Source organism: Helianthus annuus, chromosome 14 (genome assembly GCF_002127325.2).
Source record: "Helianthus annuus cultivar XRQ/B chromosome 14, HanXRQr2.0-SUNRISE, whole genome shotgun sequence".
In the NCBI taxonomy this organism is placed as follows: Eukaryota; Viridiplantae; Streptophyta; class Magnoliopsida; order Asterales; family Asteraceae; genus Helianthus; species Helianthus annuus.
Genome location: NC_035446.2, coordinates 56,606,903 through 56,620,370, shown reverse-complemented (window position 1 = coordinate 56,620,370; position 13,468 = coordinate 56,606,903). Strand labels below are relative to the sequence as shown.

General features: G+C 38.4%; 1 protein-coding gene across 1 annotated transcript; it reads right to left on the bottom strand.

Annotated features, from left to right (window-relative positions):
• Positions 1-690: 690 nt before the first annotated feature.
• Positions 691-4,093, bottom strand: LOC110908335 (ubiquitin-fold modifier 1). The gene is made up of 4 exons (XM_022153257.2): positions 3,882-4,093; positions 3,672-3,769; positions 1,789-1,821; positions 691-977 (listed from the first exon to the last, which is right to left on the bottom strand). Exons 1-4 carry the CDS (start codon positions 3,953-3,955, stop codon positions 913-915), a joined length of 270 nt encoding a protein of 89 aa, XP_022008949.1. The 5' UTR covers positions 3,956-4,093; the 3' UTR covers positions 691-912.
• Positions 4,094-13,468: the final 9,375 nt, after the last annotated feature.

Sequence of the window (13,468 nt, the reverse complement as noted above, 5' to 3'; positions counted from 1 at the left end):
CATGATCATTGCACATCTTATTGAACGTCACTCATCACATGTAAGAGCACTTTATTTTCACGTTCACATTAACATTACCATTAAGGATGGCATTCACATTAAAAAGATATATACATCCATATCAACTGTAATCATATTCATCACCAAATCACAATAAAATTCCATGTAGAGTGTGACTTCCAGAGACGATACGGAACCATTTTGCAAACTTTGCACTCACCGGCTTGTTTGGATTTAGATGGGATGTTACCTCGGCTCACGAACACATTTAGCTAAAGTCTAAACTAGTCAAAGTTGACTAATTTTTATTATTTTTTTTTAATTTTTTTACAACACGTTGACCCACTTAATTTCATAAATTTATTCCAAGACCATTTTATATCAAAAACATAAAACGCTTCGACTATTTTGTAAATAAGAAAAAAAAGTCGGTCAAATCGTATTTTTAAGTGCACTTGTTTCATACACAATTACGTATGCTCTGTTGGTGTAAATTACTAGTGATGAAAATAAAATGTAATAAATTTCCTGTTCAACCCACTAGATAAGCTCGGGCAGAATTACGAACCAAGTAGCTTGCTAAAGATATATACGAGCAAGCTTTTACTGAGCTAATTACGACCAAGTTGAAGCACCTAACTCCTACCCAAGAATACAACCCATTTAACACCCAAATGTAAACACAACCCATTTAACACCCAAATATAAACCCCTTTTTTATATATAATCTACATTCTATGGCTGGATCAGGTCCAAACCAGAAGGCTATCGTCGTAAAACTTATGGGGAGAGGTATAATGTCAAGTTCAGTAAAAGCTTATTCAAACCCTTGTAACATCAATAAATTATCATCCTCGCAAAACACAAACCATAGTAACAAAGTTATCAAGAAAGTTTACTGAACCAGCCAACCTAAGCACCAACCCGATCGCGAGGAATCAGGCGTAGTTCGGAGCCATGTTTGAGGAAGACATTGCCTGTCAAAACCAATTTAAATTATGAATCATAACAGAAAAAAATCAAATTAATTCAATTATGTACATGGTTGATTGAATGCCAAAAAGGTTACACGGCTGATTAAATCCCAAAAAGGTTACCAATTAAGGGTGTTCATGGCCTGGTTCGTTATAGCTGGTTCAGACGAAATTCTAGGCGGAGTCACTAAATAAGGTTTCAAGAAGCGGCAAACCAAACCAACGGGTTGGCAGAGCCAGCCAATTTTAATAATTTGACTGTAGAACCGATTTTTGTTTTTAATTATTTTTCAAATCTAGTTTGTATTAAAATTGTAAAAAAAATGATAAACATAATTGACGAACAATTCTCAAAAATGAAAATATAAATATATATAAAAAAAAGTTAAAAGCCGGTTCCAGGTTACTAATAACCGTCAGCCAAACCATATAAATCTCAAACCGGGCTTGTTTCCTTTTGAGCGGTTCAGTCAGTTACAATGGTTTATGAACACCCCTAGTTAGCATGATAACAAAAGAAGAAAAAGCCGGAAAATGAAGTGTGTTATTTTTACCATTCAGCTGAAATGTTTTCCTGTGTGTATTTGGTAAAATCAGAAGTTATCATTCTCATCTCAAAATATATGACTATAAATTATGCCTTTTGTGGCTATGAAACATGCTTTGATAAGGTAATTGGTTTGTATTTAGCATAGTGTTTAGCTGAAATTAGATTAAAATTTTAACCAATATGGGTGATTCTGCATGCATTTTAAATAGCCTAACTACTTGGCAGAGAAATTAAAAATAAGATTACTAAAAAAAATAAAAATACCTGCACTTTGCTGAGGGTTGATTCCAACACCATCTGTAAAGCAGAAAATTTTGGAGTTAGTATTTACAAACAATATTTCAAACTTCAAAACCAATACTGCTATGAACTATGAACACATCATATAACTACATGTCAAGATCATTAGCAAATGTTTTATGTGTACGAATGGTTGATTATTGCTACTCTTAAAAGTTGTTTCATATCGACTCAACATTTATGAGACTCAACAGACATGACCAAAAAGAACCGCAATTGAATACATCAGTAATAATGAATGCATCGCCAAATGATATTTACTTTGAATTCAACACGGGTGTTAATTATGAACACATCATACAACTACACGTCAAGATCATTAGCACACGTTTCTAAATGAACACGAAATCGAATACTGCTTCTCTTAGAAGTTATTTTACATTGATTCAATGTCACTCAACAGAGATGATTCCTGGTGTAAAAATCCTTCAGGCAAAATTATAACACGGTAACCAATAAATTCAAGACATGTAAGTAAAGAATTGCAGTTGAATAGGTCAGTATCGGTCAATCGTGAATCTAACAATGGGGATAACAAGACCTTTCGGTGCTATAACATCTTTATATCTCTTACTCATGTGTTCACTTCCATTTTCCAATTAATCAGATCTGCTCATTCAGCAATCAGCATACCTCATCCTTCTTTAAAAGTTTAATTTTTTATTTTATTTTCCTTGTTATCATATCACAGGATCATACAAGTTCCAATCATCCATCTCCCATTATAAATATGTTACAAATCAGCAAATCTTAGATTTACTTCATCATATCTACTCATTCAGCGATCAACATACCTCATCCCTATTTATTTTTAATTTTGACATTTTCTTTTCCTTTTTATCATTTTACAGGATCATCCAAGTTCTAGTCATCAATCTCCCATTATAAATATGTCACAAATCACAGATTTACTTCATCAGAATAGTAAAGTAATCAGATCTACTCATTCAGCAATCAGCATACATAATCCCCCCTTTAACTTTAACATTTTTATTTCTTTTCCTTGTTATCATGTCATGTCACAGGATCATACAAGTTCCAATAATCAATATACAGTCATAATTAAGTTACAAATCACAGATTTATTTCATCTGAATAAGTAAAATAATCCCTCTATAATTTTAATTTTAATTTTGTAATTTTCTTTTCTGTGTTATCATGATACACCGATCATACAAGTTCCAACTATCAATCTCCCGTTATAATTATCTCACAAATCACATATTTAGGGTGGAGGGAGTGGTCAATCACTGGTGAGTGTTTAAGTTATTTTCTAGCCAATAATATCAAGCTATGTCAAGTCCCCACTCCACTCCCCATTTTTCACTCAATCACTGCAAACACATGGAGAGTGGTAAAAAATTTAAAAAAAAATGTGATTGGTTGAAAGGGGTTGGGGCCCACCATTCACCCTCTCTCTCCCACCTCTCCCTCTTCTTCACCGAGTCGGTGAATACTCACCGCCCACACCACTTCTCTCCTCCTCCCCGACTGAACCTCGGCATCTGTTCACCGATCGGTGAACTACATTCACCGAATGGATCCCGAGACCACACCGTCCCCCCTTATACATCAAAACAAGTAAAGTAAAAAAGTAAATAAGTAATCACATCTACACATTCAACAATCATCATAAACCTAATCACTCTTTAATTATAATTTTGTAATTTTCTTTTCCTTGTTATCATGTTACGAAATAATAAAAATTCTAATCATCAATCTACCAACAAAATCAAGTTACAAATCACATATTCACTTCATCAAAACCAGTAAACATCCGTAAACTGCATGACAAAGATTCAAATAAAAACATCAACGAAATGAATCCAAACGAGAAAACAAGCTACCGTTGGTGATGATGGCACTAGTTTGTGGAGGAACTTTGAATTCTTCAGCAGCAAATTTGAGTACAGCAGTGAAAGGAGCTCCTTCCGGAACGCTAAACCTATAAATCAACATTAAACTTCAATCAGAAACACAATCGGCAAACTAAAGTACTTTTAACAGAAATTTCAATGAAAAACCCTAGAAATTGATGGTGGAGAATGAATACGAACACTTTGAACGGTAGCTTCGGATCGGAGGTGAGAGTAACCTTGAAAGAAACCTTGCCGCCGGCACCGGTAGCCATCGCTTGATAGTAATGTGGTGAGGTGGTTGTGGTAGTGGTGGTGGTGGTGGTGGTGGTTTAATGGAGTTGAAAATGTTTATTTAGCGTACGTTTCAAGCCGGGTATAGATGCCGGGTTCTCGGTGTTCAAATCGGTTCTAACTTGGAATTAGAGTGGACAAATTAGGTTTTTTTTTTGGGTTAATGGATTTAATCACCCCCAACTATGGCCATTTGACCGATGGCACTCTCAACTTTCACTTTGGCTCAGACCACTCCCAACTTAACACATCGATTGTCATGGCACCCCGTCGTTAAATATTCACTAACCAGGTTACTAAAATTAGCCTATGTGGCAATTTAATCTGATGTGGCATTTCATACGTGTCAAGTATAGTCATTCACCTTCTTTAAAACCCCCAATCCCTAACAAACGCATTCTGTAAACCCTAATCCTAACTCATAGAGCAAATCAGACGCACCTTGGAGCAAATCCATCATCAACATACGATCCGGTCGATTTCTGTGAAGAACAAGCCCTAATCTTGAATCAAAATGAGCTCCTCTTCTACGTGTTCATCCACAGTATCCAGAAACCCTAAATTGTTTAAGGTTGATTTGGAGGGTAATGTCTACTGCCATCATGATGTTGTAGCAGTTGTTCGAGTTGTTGGACGGAAAAGTGTGCGGCAAGGTCAACAATTCTATGGATGCTCTCATTGGCCGGTATGTTCCACCTTAACTCCAAGTATTTTTCTTGAATTGAATTGATTGATTAACTGAGGTTTTGTTGGCTTTTGCAGAGATCAGACTGCAAGTTCTTCTTATGGAAAGAAGATGTCGACAAAATGTTCAACCAACATGCATCCCAGTGCAGGTTCAGTTCAAGTTCAGAAGACCTGAAATATGAAAACATGGTGTTAGTAGAAGAGAATGGGCGGTTGAAAGCAAAGATATCTGGAACAGAGTCGAAATGGAACAAGCAATATGTGTTAACCTTGTTTATTGGCATTAGCATAGTGTTGTATATGTTTAGGTAGTATGAAGTGTGTTCTTGTTGTAATTGTACACTTTTGATGAATTTTAATGCAAAATCCTAGTTCTTGATTGCAAATATCTGCACATGTATTGATATTACCAGATTAGTCAACATACCTCTAATGGGTCTGCACATATAGCTGCACATCTGCATTGCATTGCATAATGGGTCTGCACATATGGGTCAAAACTGCAAATGTCCAAACTGCACAATGCATATGGGTCAAAACTGCAAGTGTCCAAATCTGTGTATGTTGTCCAAGCTGCATATGGGTCAAAACTGCAAGTGTCCAAATCTCTGTATGTTGTCCAAGCTGCATATGGGTCAAAACTGCAAGTGACCAAATCTGTGTATGTTGTACAAGCTGCATATGGGTCAAAACTGCAAGTGACCAAATATGCAATATGTAATGACCAAAACGACATAGTATAATGACCAATCAACCAAAATGCATAAAGACCATAAGCAAGACTTATACCATTACATAACCAACAGTTATAACATTACCAAAAGTTACCCTAAAGAGTTATAAGATCACCACAAGTTATCCTAGAGAGTTATTACATAACTTAAAGTTGTCCAAACAGCCAACAGCACAAAAAGGTCATAAAGACCACAAAAAAGTCAAACATGTCCATTTATCACAAAAAAGTCAATCTATGACTTTTTAACTGTTGCCTTGTATGTTCCCTGTCCATTTGACATTTGACTTGACAGTTGACTTGAGAGTTGACTTGACAGTTGACTTGACAGTTGACTTTTTAGCTGACTTATGGCTGGTAATTTTGCTTCCCTCCTGGGTAGATTGCTGAGTTGTTCCTTGTGAAGGTACTGGAGTAGATTGCTGAGTTGTTCCTTGTGAAGGTACTGGAGCAGATTGCTGAGTTGACTTCTGGCTTGACTTTTTTGTTCCCTTCTGTCTCTTTTTAGCAGACCCTACAACATACAAAACAAATGTAGTTAAAGCCTACAATATACACAGACAAGTGTCACTAAAACAAGTAATTCACCTGCAGTAGATTGTTGATTTCCCTGTTCAGTACATTTTCTCTTGTTGTGACCTTTACCCCCACAATTACCACAAGTCATTATCACCCCATGCTTGGTAAGTTTCCCTGGTCTTTTTGGATCCTCATGAGGATCCCTCTTTCTATTCTTCTTAGGCCTCCCAGGTTGAGATCTTATTGGTGGTGGATCCATAGGGTGGTGAATCTTGGGCCAATACCTTTCACTAGGTATTGGAGGGATTGAGAATTCATAAGCCTTCATGTATGTGTCTTTGTGGTAACACACATCAACATACTCTTCTGCATTTTTATGCAAAAACCCAGCTACAGCACAAACATGTTTGCATGGATAGCCCCTCAAATCCCATTTCCTACATGTGCATGTTCTATTATCTAGATCAACTGAAACATCATCAAAATCCCTGACTTGAAACACATGGTATGATGAGGGATACACCTCACATCTATATGCAGCCTGTTTTGAAAAATCAAGCTTTTCTTGGATTTTAGGGCATATAACAACATCCCTGGCACTCATTTCTGTTCTTTTAGTAACCAGCCTACTCATGACCTGAATCCTTATGTCCTCTAACATGTGTATAATGTGTTTGGACCTTGCATTGATGATAAAGCCATTAAAAGTTTCAGCCATGTTGTTTACTATAACATCACATTTTGTGTGAGTGTTCAAATAGCACCTGTTGAACCAATTGGGATTTTGCTTCAGTAAGGCCTCTACTGCATCAGGGTTTATGCCCCTTATCTCTTCAATGGCTTGCAAGTAATCAGCTTCACAATAGGACCTAGTTGATTTCCAAAATAGCTCCTTCAACTCTTCATCTTTGTATGTCTTGTGCCAGTTAGCATAGATGTGTCTTGCAAAGTTTCTATGCTCTGCCTTTGGCCATACCACTGCACAGCATTCAACAGACCCTGCAAAACCAATACAACAGTGTCACAGATAAGTGATGAATAAGCTAATTATTGGTTAGGGAGATCTGCCTTTTGCTGGTCAGATATAAATGTCCATGATTCACCATCATCAGTTACTCCCAAACACTACCTAAGCTCATCCATAAACCATTCCCAACTCTCATTATTTTCCCCTTCAACTACTGCCCATGCCAAAGGAAACATTTGGTCATTACCATCCCTTCCCACAGCTGTTAACAACATCCCTCCAAGGAATGTTTTAAGAAAACACCCATCTAAGCACAATACCTTCCTGCATCCTGCTAAAAAACCTTTTTTGACTCCATCAAAACAAACAAACAGTCTAAAGAATGTTTCACATGTGGCCTTTGGATCTAGGTTAATGAAACCTGGTGGAGCAGTTTCTAACCTAAAGGTTGATGATGGATTTGCTTTCTTTAGAACTTCCAGGTAAGAACCAATTTTACTGTAATGATCTCTCATTGAACCATGAAGCTTCTTGTGTGCACTTGATTTAGCCTTGTAAGCTAACCACTTAGTTTTAATTACCTTAAACTTCTGTTTAACTGCTGCTTGAATCTCCTTAGCAGACCAATTTGGCTTGGCCTTAAACAAAGGAAGGAACTCATCCCCTAAGAACTTAGCAGTTAGCTGTCTATTCTTGATCATGTTTCTCTGGCAGTTGTGTTTGTTCTTCACACTTTTAATCATGTAACACTCTTTGGCTTTGTTTAGTGAACAATATAGATAGAAGGGACACCCTGGTACACACTTCACAGCTAAACGACCTTCTTCCTTATTATCACTCTTTGCAATGATCAGATTCCTGCCATTAGTCACAGCATACCTTCTCACTGCCTCCTTAAAACGATCCCTTGATGCAAACCTTATTCCAACTTTCCATGTAAACTTTTTCCAGTTGGTGTGTTCATTTACACTTGGAGCAGTTTCTTTGTACTTCTTACCTCTTATATCATCATCCTCACTCTCACCCGGAGTAGCAACATCACCATCAGATTCCTCGTAACTACTGTAACCCTCTACATGTGCACACCCTGCATCATTAGACTCAATCAACTTACCTTCTTTTTCATAAGGTTTAGTATACTGTTCAACTAACTTCTTTTTAGCTTCAACTTCATCCTTATTAGCTCGTTTAATGGCATCTTGTGACTGTCTCCATTCAGCATCTTCTCTGTCCGAATCTGAGAAAGCTATTTCATCATGAACCTCATCTTCATTACTATCATCAAGAAAACCTTCATCTTCATCTGAGCTTGACTCTTCTGTCCCATTTAAGTCAGCTTTATAGTCACTGTCTTGACTATCATCTTCATCTGCACACTGGTTATCAAAACCACTCCTTTCTTCCACTAAAACCTCTTCTACAATAGGTTCCTTTTGCAAACCATCTGTTTCTTTCGATAGACCCTCTTGAACAATAGACTCCTCATCTAAATCAAATGCCCATGTAGCCTCTTGTACACTAGGCTGATTATTCAAACCAACTGGTTTATCAGCAACAGCCTCCTTTCCTGAGGCAGTGGATCTAGATCTAGGGACTTCAAGTACAGGAGGGTTACCACTTTTGTCAGATGCCCTACTCACTCTACTGACATGGACTACTTTCTTTTTGGACTGGATTACAAGTTTTTTGGGCCGGCCTCTTCGTTTAATGGGTTGGGAACTGGTTTGGGCTTGTGGTTTACTGGGTGGTGAATAAGATTGGGCTTTGGGTTTACTGGGCTGGGACATAAATTGGACTTCTTGTTCATGGGTAATTGGAACGACTTGAACAAAGACCTCCATGAATGGTTCAGACCATGTTAGAGCCTTTAATGTAATCTCCATAACATCATTATCATCCCCAAAAAACTTGAATTCACCAGTATCAGCATTTAATCCATACATGTAAAAATCCCTACTTTCATAACACCCAGAATCCATTACATACTCTAACAACTCAAAGTATGCAATGTGATCAACATCCATAGTTATCAACTTAGAATTACCTCCAATATATTGAGGTTGATCAAAACAAAAATCCAATGATCCACCATACCATAGCATCACATCAATAACCTCCATCAGTGCAATCAGTGAACAATACCAATATATTGAGAGAAAACGTACCTCTGATCGATTAGGGTTTGATCGCCATTGATGAACTTGAGAGCTTCTGATATGTTTATCTTGGTATTAGTGAAGTGATACTGTGTGTTTTAGGGATTATAAACTTCAACGAATGAGGGATTATCCACATCAGCTCATGTATGACACGTATGAATGCCACATCAGATTAAATTGCCACATAGGCTAATTTTAGTAACCTGGTTAGTGAATATTTAACGACGGGGTGCCATGACAATCGATGTGTTAAGTTGGGAGTGGTCTGAGCCAAAGTGAAAGTTGAGAGTGCCATCGGCCAAATGGCCATAGTTGGGGGTGATTAAATCCATTAACCCTTTTTTTTAAATCCAGACCGAATCGGGTTTTTTTCTTTTCAAAATAAACCGGTTCATCAAAATTTAACCGGTTTGCGGTGATGTAAACCCGAACCAGTTATAACCGGGTTAGGTTTTTTTATAAACATATATATAAATAAACTTACTTTTTATTTAATATTTAAAAACTTAAGCATTCAAGAAACATTTAAAAAAAGCATTCAAGAAACATTAAAAAAAGAAGATATATAGTCTTCTTTTCCACTAATATATGTTTTATTTTTAGTGGAACTAAATAGGTAAACTACTAAATCTTGAAAACTGGTTTTTAATCTTCATTCAAACCGGAGCTATTTCAGAGGTATTCATCAAATGCAGCTTCTTCGTCAGTCATTGCGGTTTTCAATCCACCATCTATCTTTCCTCGCACAACTCGGCTTCATATTCCAATTCTCCCTCGAGTGAACGTTTATTGTCATACCCCAACCGATGGCGGAAACATCGGGGTGCGAGCCCTAAGCGTTCAGATTGCTCCTGATATTTCCACAACACTAGATATTTCAATAGTAATTAATTAAGTTTCATGCAAAATATGTCTAAAACATCACCTCAAAGATAAGATTCAAAATACAACCACAAATTTCATTGTTCAAAATTCTAGAATTTAACTAGGCGAGTTTCTAGCTTCATCCCTAGCTTGTTTCCATGATTCCTGCATCCTATCATCCTGCAACATGTATTAAAATATCAATACAAAAGTATTAGCGAGTATACAAGTTTGAATAATAGCATAATAGACCAAAAAACGACTCATATCCACGGTATAAGTATAAAAATAGTTTCAGCCATGCTAGTGTCGCAGTCCACGCAGTGATAGCCCAAGTATCCCGATGCTTTAGTGTTTACCCAAGAATCAAGGTAAACTAGAACCCTCCTAACAATACCCCCTGAGAATAATGGGAGAGGTGCACCTCCTATAGCGCTACTATTGTTAAGGCGGAACTACACACTCTAGATTAAACGTCACATAGCACAAAGAATCAAGAATCACAAGTTTCACATACACGTAGGATAGAGTTTAGATTCAAAAGTTTCAAGTATCATAGTTTATAGAATACATGTTACATCCCAAAGTTTAAAACAAAAAGGGATCGAGTATACTCACATTGATTGCTTAACAGTATAGAGTGTTATTGGATCAAAGGGAGCTCTTTTAGAATTAGCCTGATTAGATTACAACAGATAAGAGTCGGGCAGAATAATGAGATTGCGCCAGGTGTTGGAACAGTCACTGGATCGGATGGTTGTCCGATCGGATAGCTATCCGATCGGATTGCCACTCGATCGGGTGACTTAGTGCAAGTGGAACGGGTGGTTGTCCGATCGGATGCTTGTCCGATCGGATGGCTGTCCGATCGGGTGGCCATTCTATCCAAGTGTCAAGTTTCAAGTTTGCAGATTAAGTGCCTTGGTTACCTTGATCGGATGGATGTCCGATCGGATGGCTATTCGATCGGGTTGCCACTCGATCGAGATTCCCAAGGTTTCAATCTGAAAAGTTTCTAAGTGTTGAGAGGTTCCAAGGTTCAAAGTCTCAAGTATTTAAGTTTGCTAGACAATGCTACCCGATCGGGTGGCTGTCCGATCGGATGGTCATCCGATCGGATTGTCACTCGATCGAGTGATCCTTGTCCCGGTTGTAAAGCTTCTAAGTTTCTGATTAATGGTGACGGCACGGTACGTATTGAGACAACAGTGAACTCATCATTTTACAGCCGTTCTGGTCGGATGGGAATCACCCCTGTCCGGCCAGCCGCCTGTATACAACGGTTTATGTCGGAATCCGTTCCATGATCGTCTTCTCCGGCATTAATCCGTTTCCAAACCTACTCTAGACTACTCATCAAGTCTACAATCCGTTTATACCCGGATTTCACCATTTTAAAGTGAATGATTTAAGAAAAGTTGAAGAAAACTTAAGTTTTATTATAAAACTCCTAGATCTCTTTAGATTTGATGCAAAACACATGAAATTCCTTAGATCCGAGCTGGATCTTGCCATGAATGACATCATAAGGTCAGTTTGAACAACCACCATGATGACATCATCCTCAAGAACTTAGATCTGAGAGATTTCACGGTGAAAAGAGCGATTTCAAAGGTGAATCATGTAGAGAATGGAATGTAGATCGAGAAAGTACAGAATCTAGCTTGAAACGTACCCAAATCGTTGAGAAAAATGAGAGAAGGTAGTGTGCGTGCGTCTAGTTCGAGCAGGGCTGTCACATCACTGATAATGGTGATGTGACAGGTCTATTTATAGTGTGAGAGGAGTTTAAGGAGGTGGTGCGCGGATCGGATGGCGAGCCGATCGAGTGGCCGTCCGATCGGGTGGTCATCCAATCGGATTGCCACTTGGTCAATCCCATCCTTTCCGTGTTCCCGTCTTTTATTCGTTTCGCGAGTTAGATTAAGTGTTGAGTTGCGTAAAGTTTGGTAAAAGTGTCACACTACTAGATTACGTCATAAACACAAAAGTTCCCAAGTTTCATAGATTCCGCCAGTGACAAAACTCTAGTCTCTCGTTCAACCAAGAATCAAGTTTCACGAGTCTAAAGAGTCAAGCACCAAATAAGTATCAAGAGTCAAGAACCATAGCTTCTCAAGTATCAAGTATCAAGAATCAAGAGTCTAGATTTCCAAGTATCAAGTATCAAGAATCAACATAAAGAATCTAGATTTCATAGTATTAACAATCAAGCGTCTAGATTAAGCATCAAGAGTCCAACATCTAGATTTAAGTGTCAAGCCTCATAGTTTAAATATCAAGAATCAGGATTCAAGTATCAAGTATCAAGTTTCAATAAGATTCATAGCCAAAAGTGTCAAAATATCAACATCACCTAACTACAGGGACTAAAATTGTCATTAGATGAAAATTCAGGGACTAATCTTGCCAAGAGTCTAAAGTTTAGGGACGCTGGGCGTTACAGTCTCCCCTCCTTTAGGAGATTTCATCCCCGAAATCTTAGAAGAAGACTGCTCAAAGAGCTACGGATACTTAGCCTTCATATCACTTTTCAATTCCCAAGTGAATTCGGCGCCACGCTTTCCTTCCCTTCGAACCTTAACAATGGGAATTTTGCTGTGCCTCAAACGCTTGACAGCTTGATCCATGATTTCGACCGGTTTCTCCACAAATTGAACGGCTTCGTTTATTTGTAAGTCTTCGAGGGGAACCTGCAGTTCCTCATCGGCTAAGCATTTACGTAGATTAGATACATGGAACACTGGATGCACGTTGTTTAGTTCTTGTGGCAAGTCGAGTCTGTACGCCACCTTGCCAATCCTTTCAAGTACCACGAAAGGACCCACATAGCGAGGGGCGAGCTTTCCCTTCTTTCCAAAACGAACTACTCCCTTCCAGGGAGATACCTTGAATAGAACTCGGTTACCAACACCAAATTCCAAAGGCTTACACCTAACATCAGCATAGCTCTTTTGTCTGCTCCTAGCCTTGATCAAGTTATCACGGATCTGAAGAATCTTATCTGTTGTCTCTTGAATGATTTCAGGGCCAGTAAACTGCTTGTCACCAATCTCATGCCAGCTGAGAGGAGATCAGCACTTGTGGCCATACAAAGCTTCAAAATGAGCCATCTGAATACTGGAATGATAACTGTTGTTGTACGAGAACTCAATCAATGGTAAATGCACATCCCAGTTACCACCAAAGTCGATGACACAAGAACGGAGCATATCCTCTAGGGTTTGAATAGTACGCTCGGTCTGTCCATCCGTCTGAGGATGAAAGGCCGTGCTAAGATTCAAGTGCGAACCCATAGCGGACTGAAACGTTTGCCAAAGACGCGACGTAAAACGACCATCACGGTCAGAGGTTATGTCGAGAGGTATGCCATGACGGCATATAATCTCATCGGTATAGATTCGAGCAAGTTTCTCCACTTTATAATCTTCACAAAGAGGAAGAAAGTGGGCCGATTTAGTCAAACGATCAACTATCACCCAGATACTATCATGACCAAAAGACGTACGGGGTAGTTTGGTAATAAAGTCCATAGCAATGCTATCCCATTTCCAAGCTGGGAGCT

Coding starts and splice junctions, on each gene's coding strand:
- LOC110908335 (XM_022153257.2), bottom strand. CDS start 3,955: ATGGCTACCGGTGCCGGCGGCAAGGTTTCTTTCAAGGTTACTCTCACC. Junction 3,770..3,881: donor CCGAAGCTACCGTTCAAAGT/GTTCGTATTCAT, acceptor GTTGATTTATAG/GTTTAGCGTTCCGGAAGGAG. Junction 1,822..3,671: donor TAGTGCCATCATCACCAACG/GTAGCTTGTTTT, acceptor TCTGCTTTACAG/ATGGTGTTGGAATCAACCCT.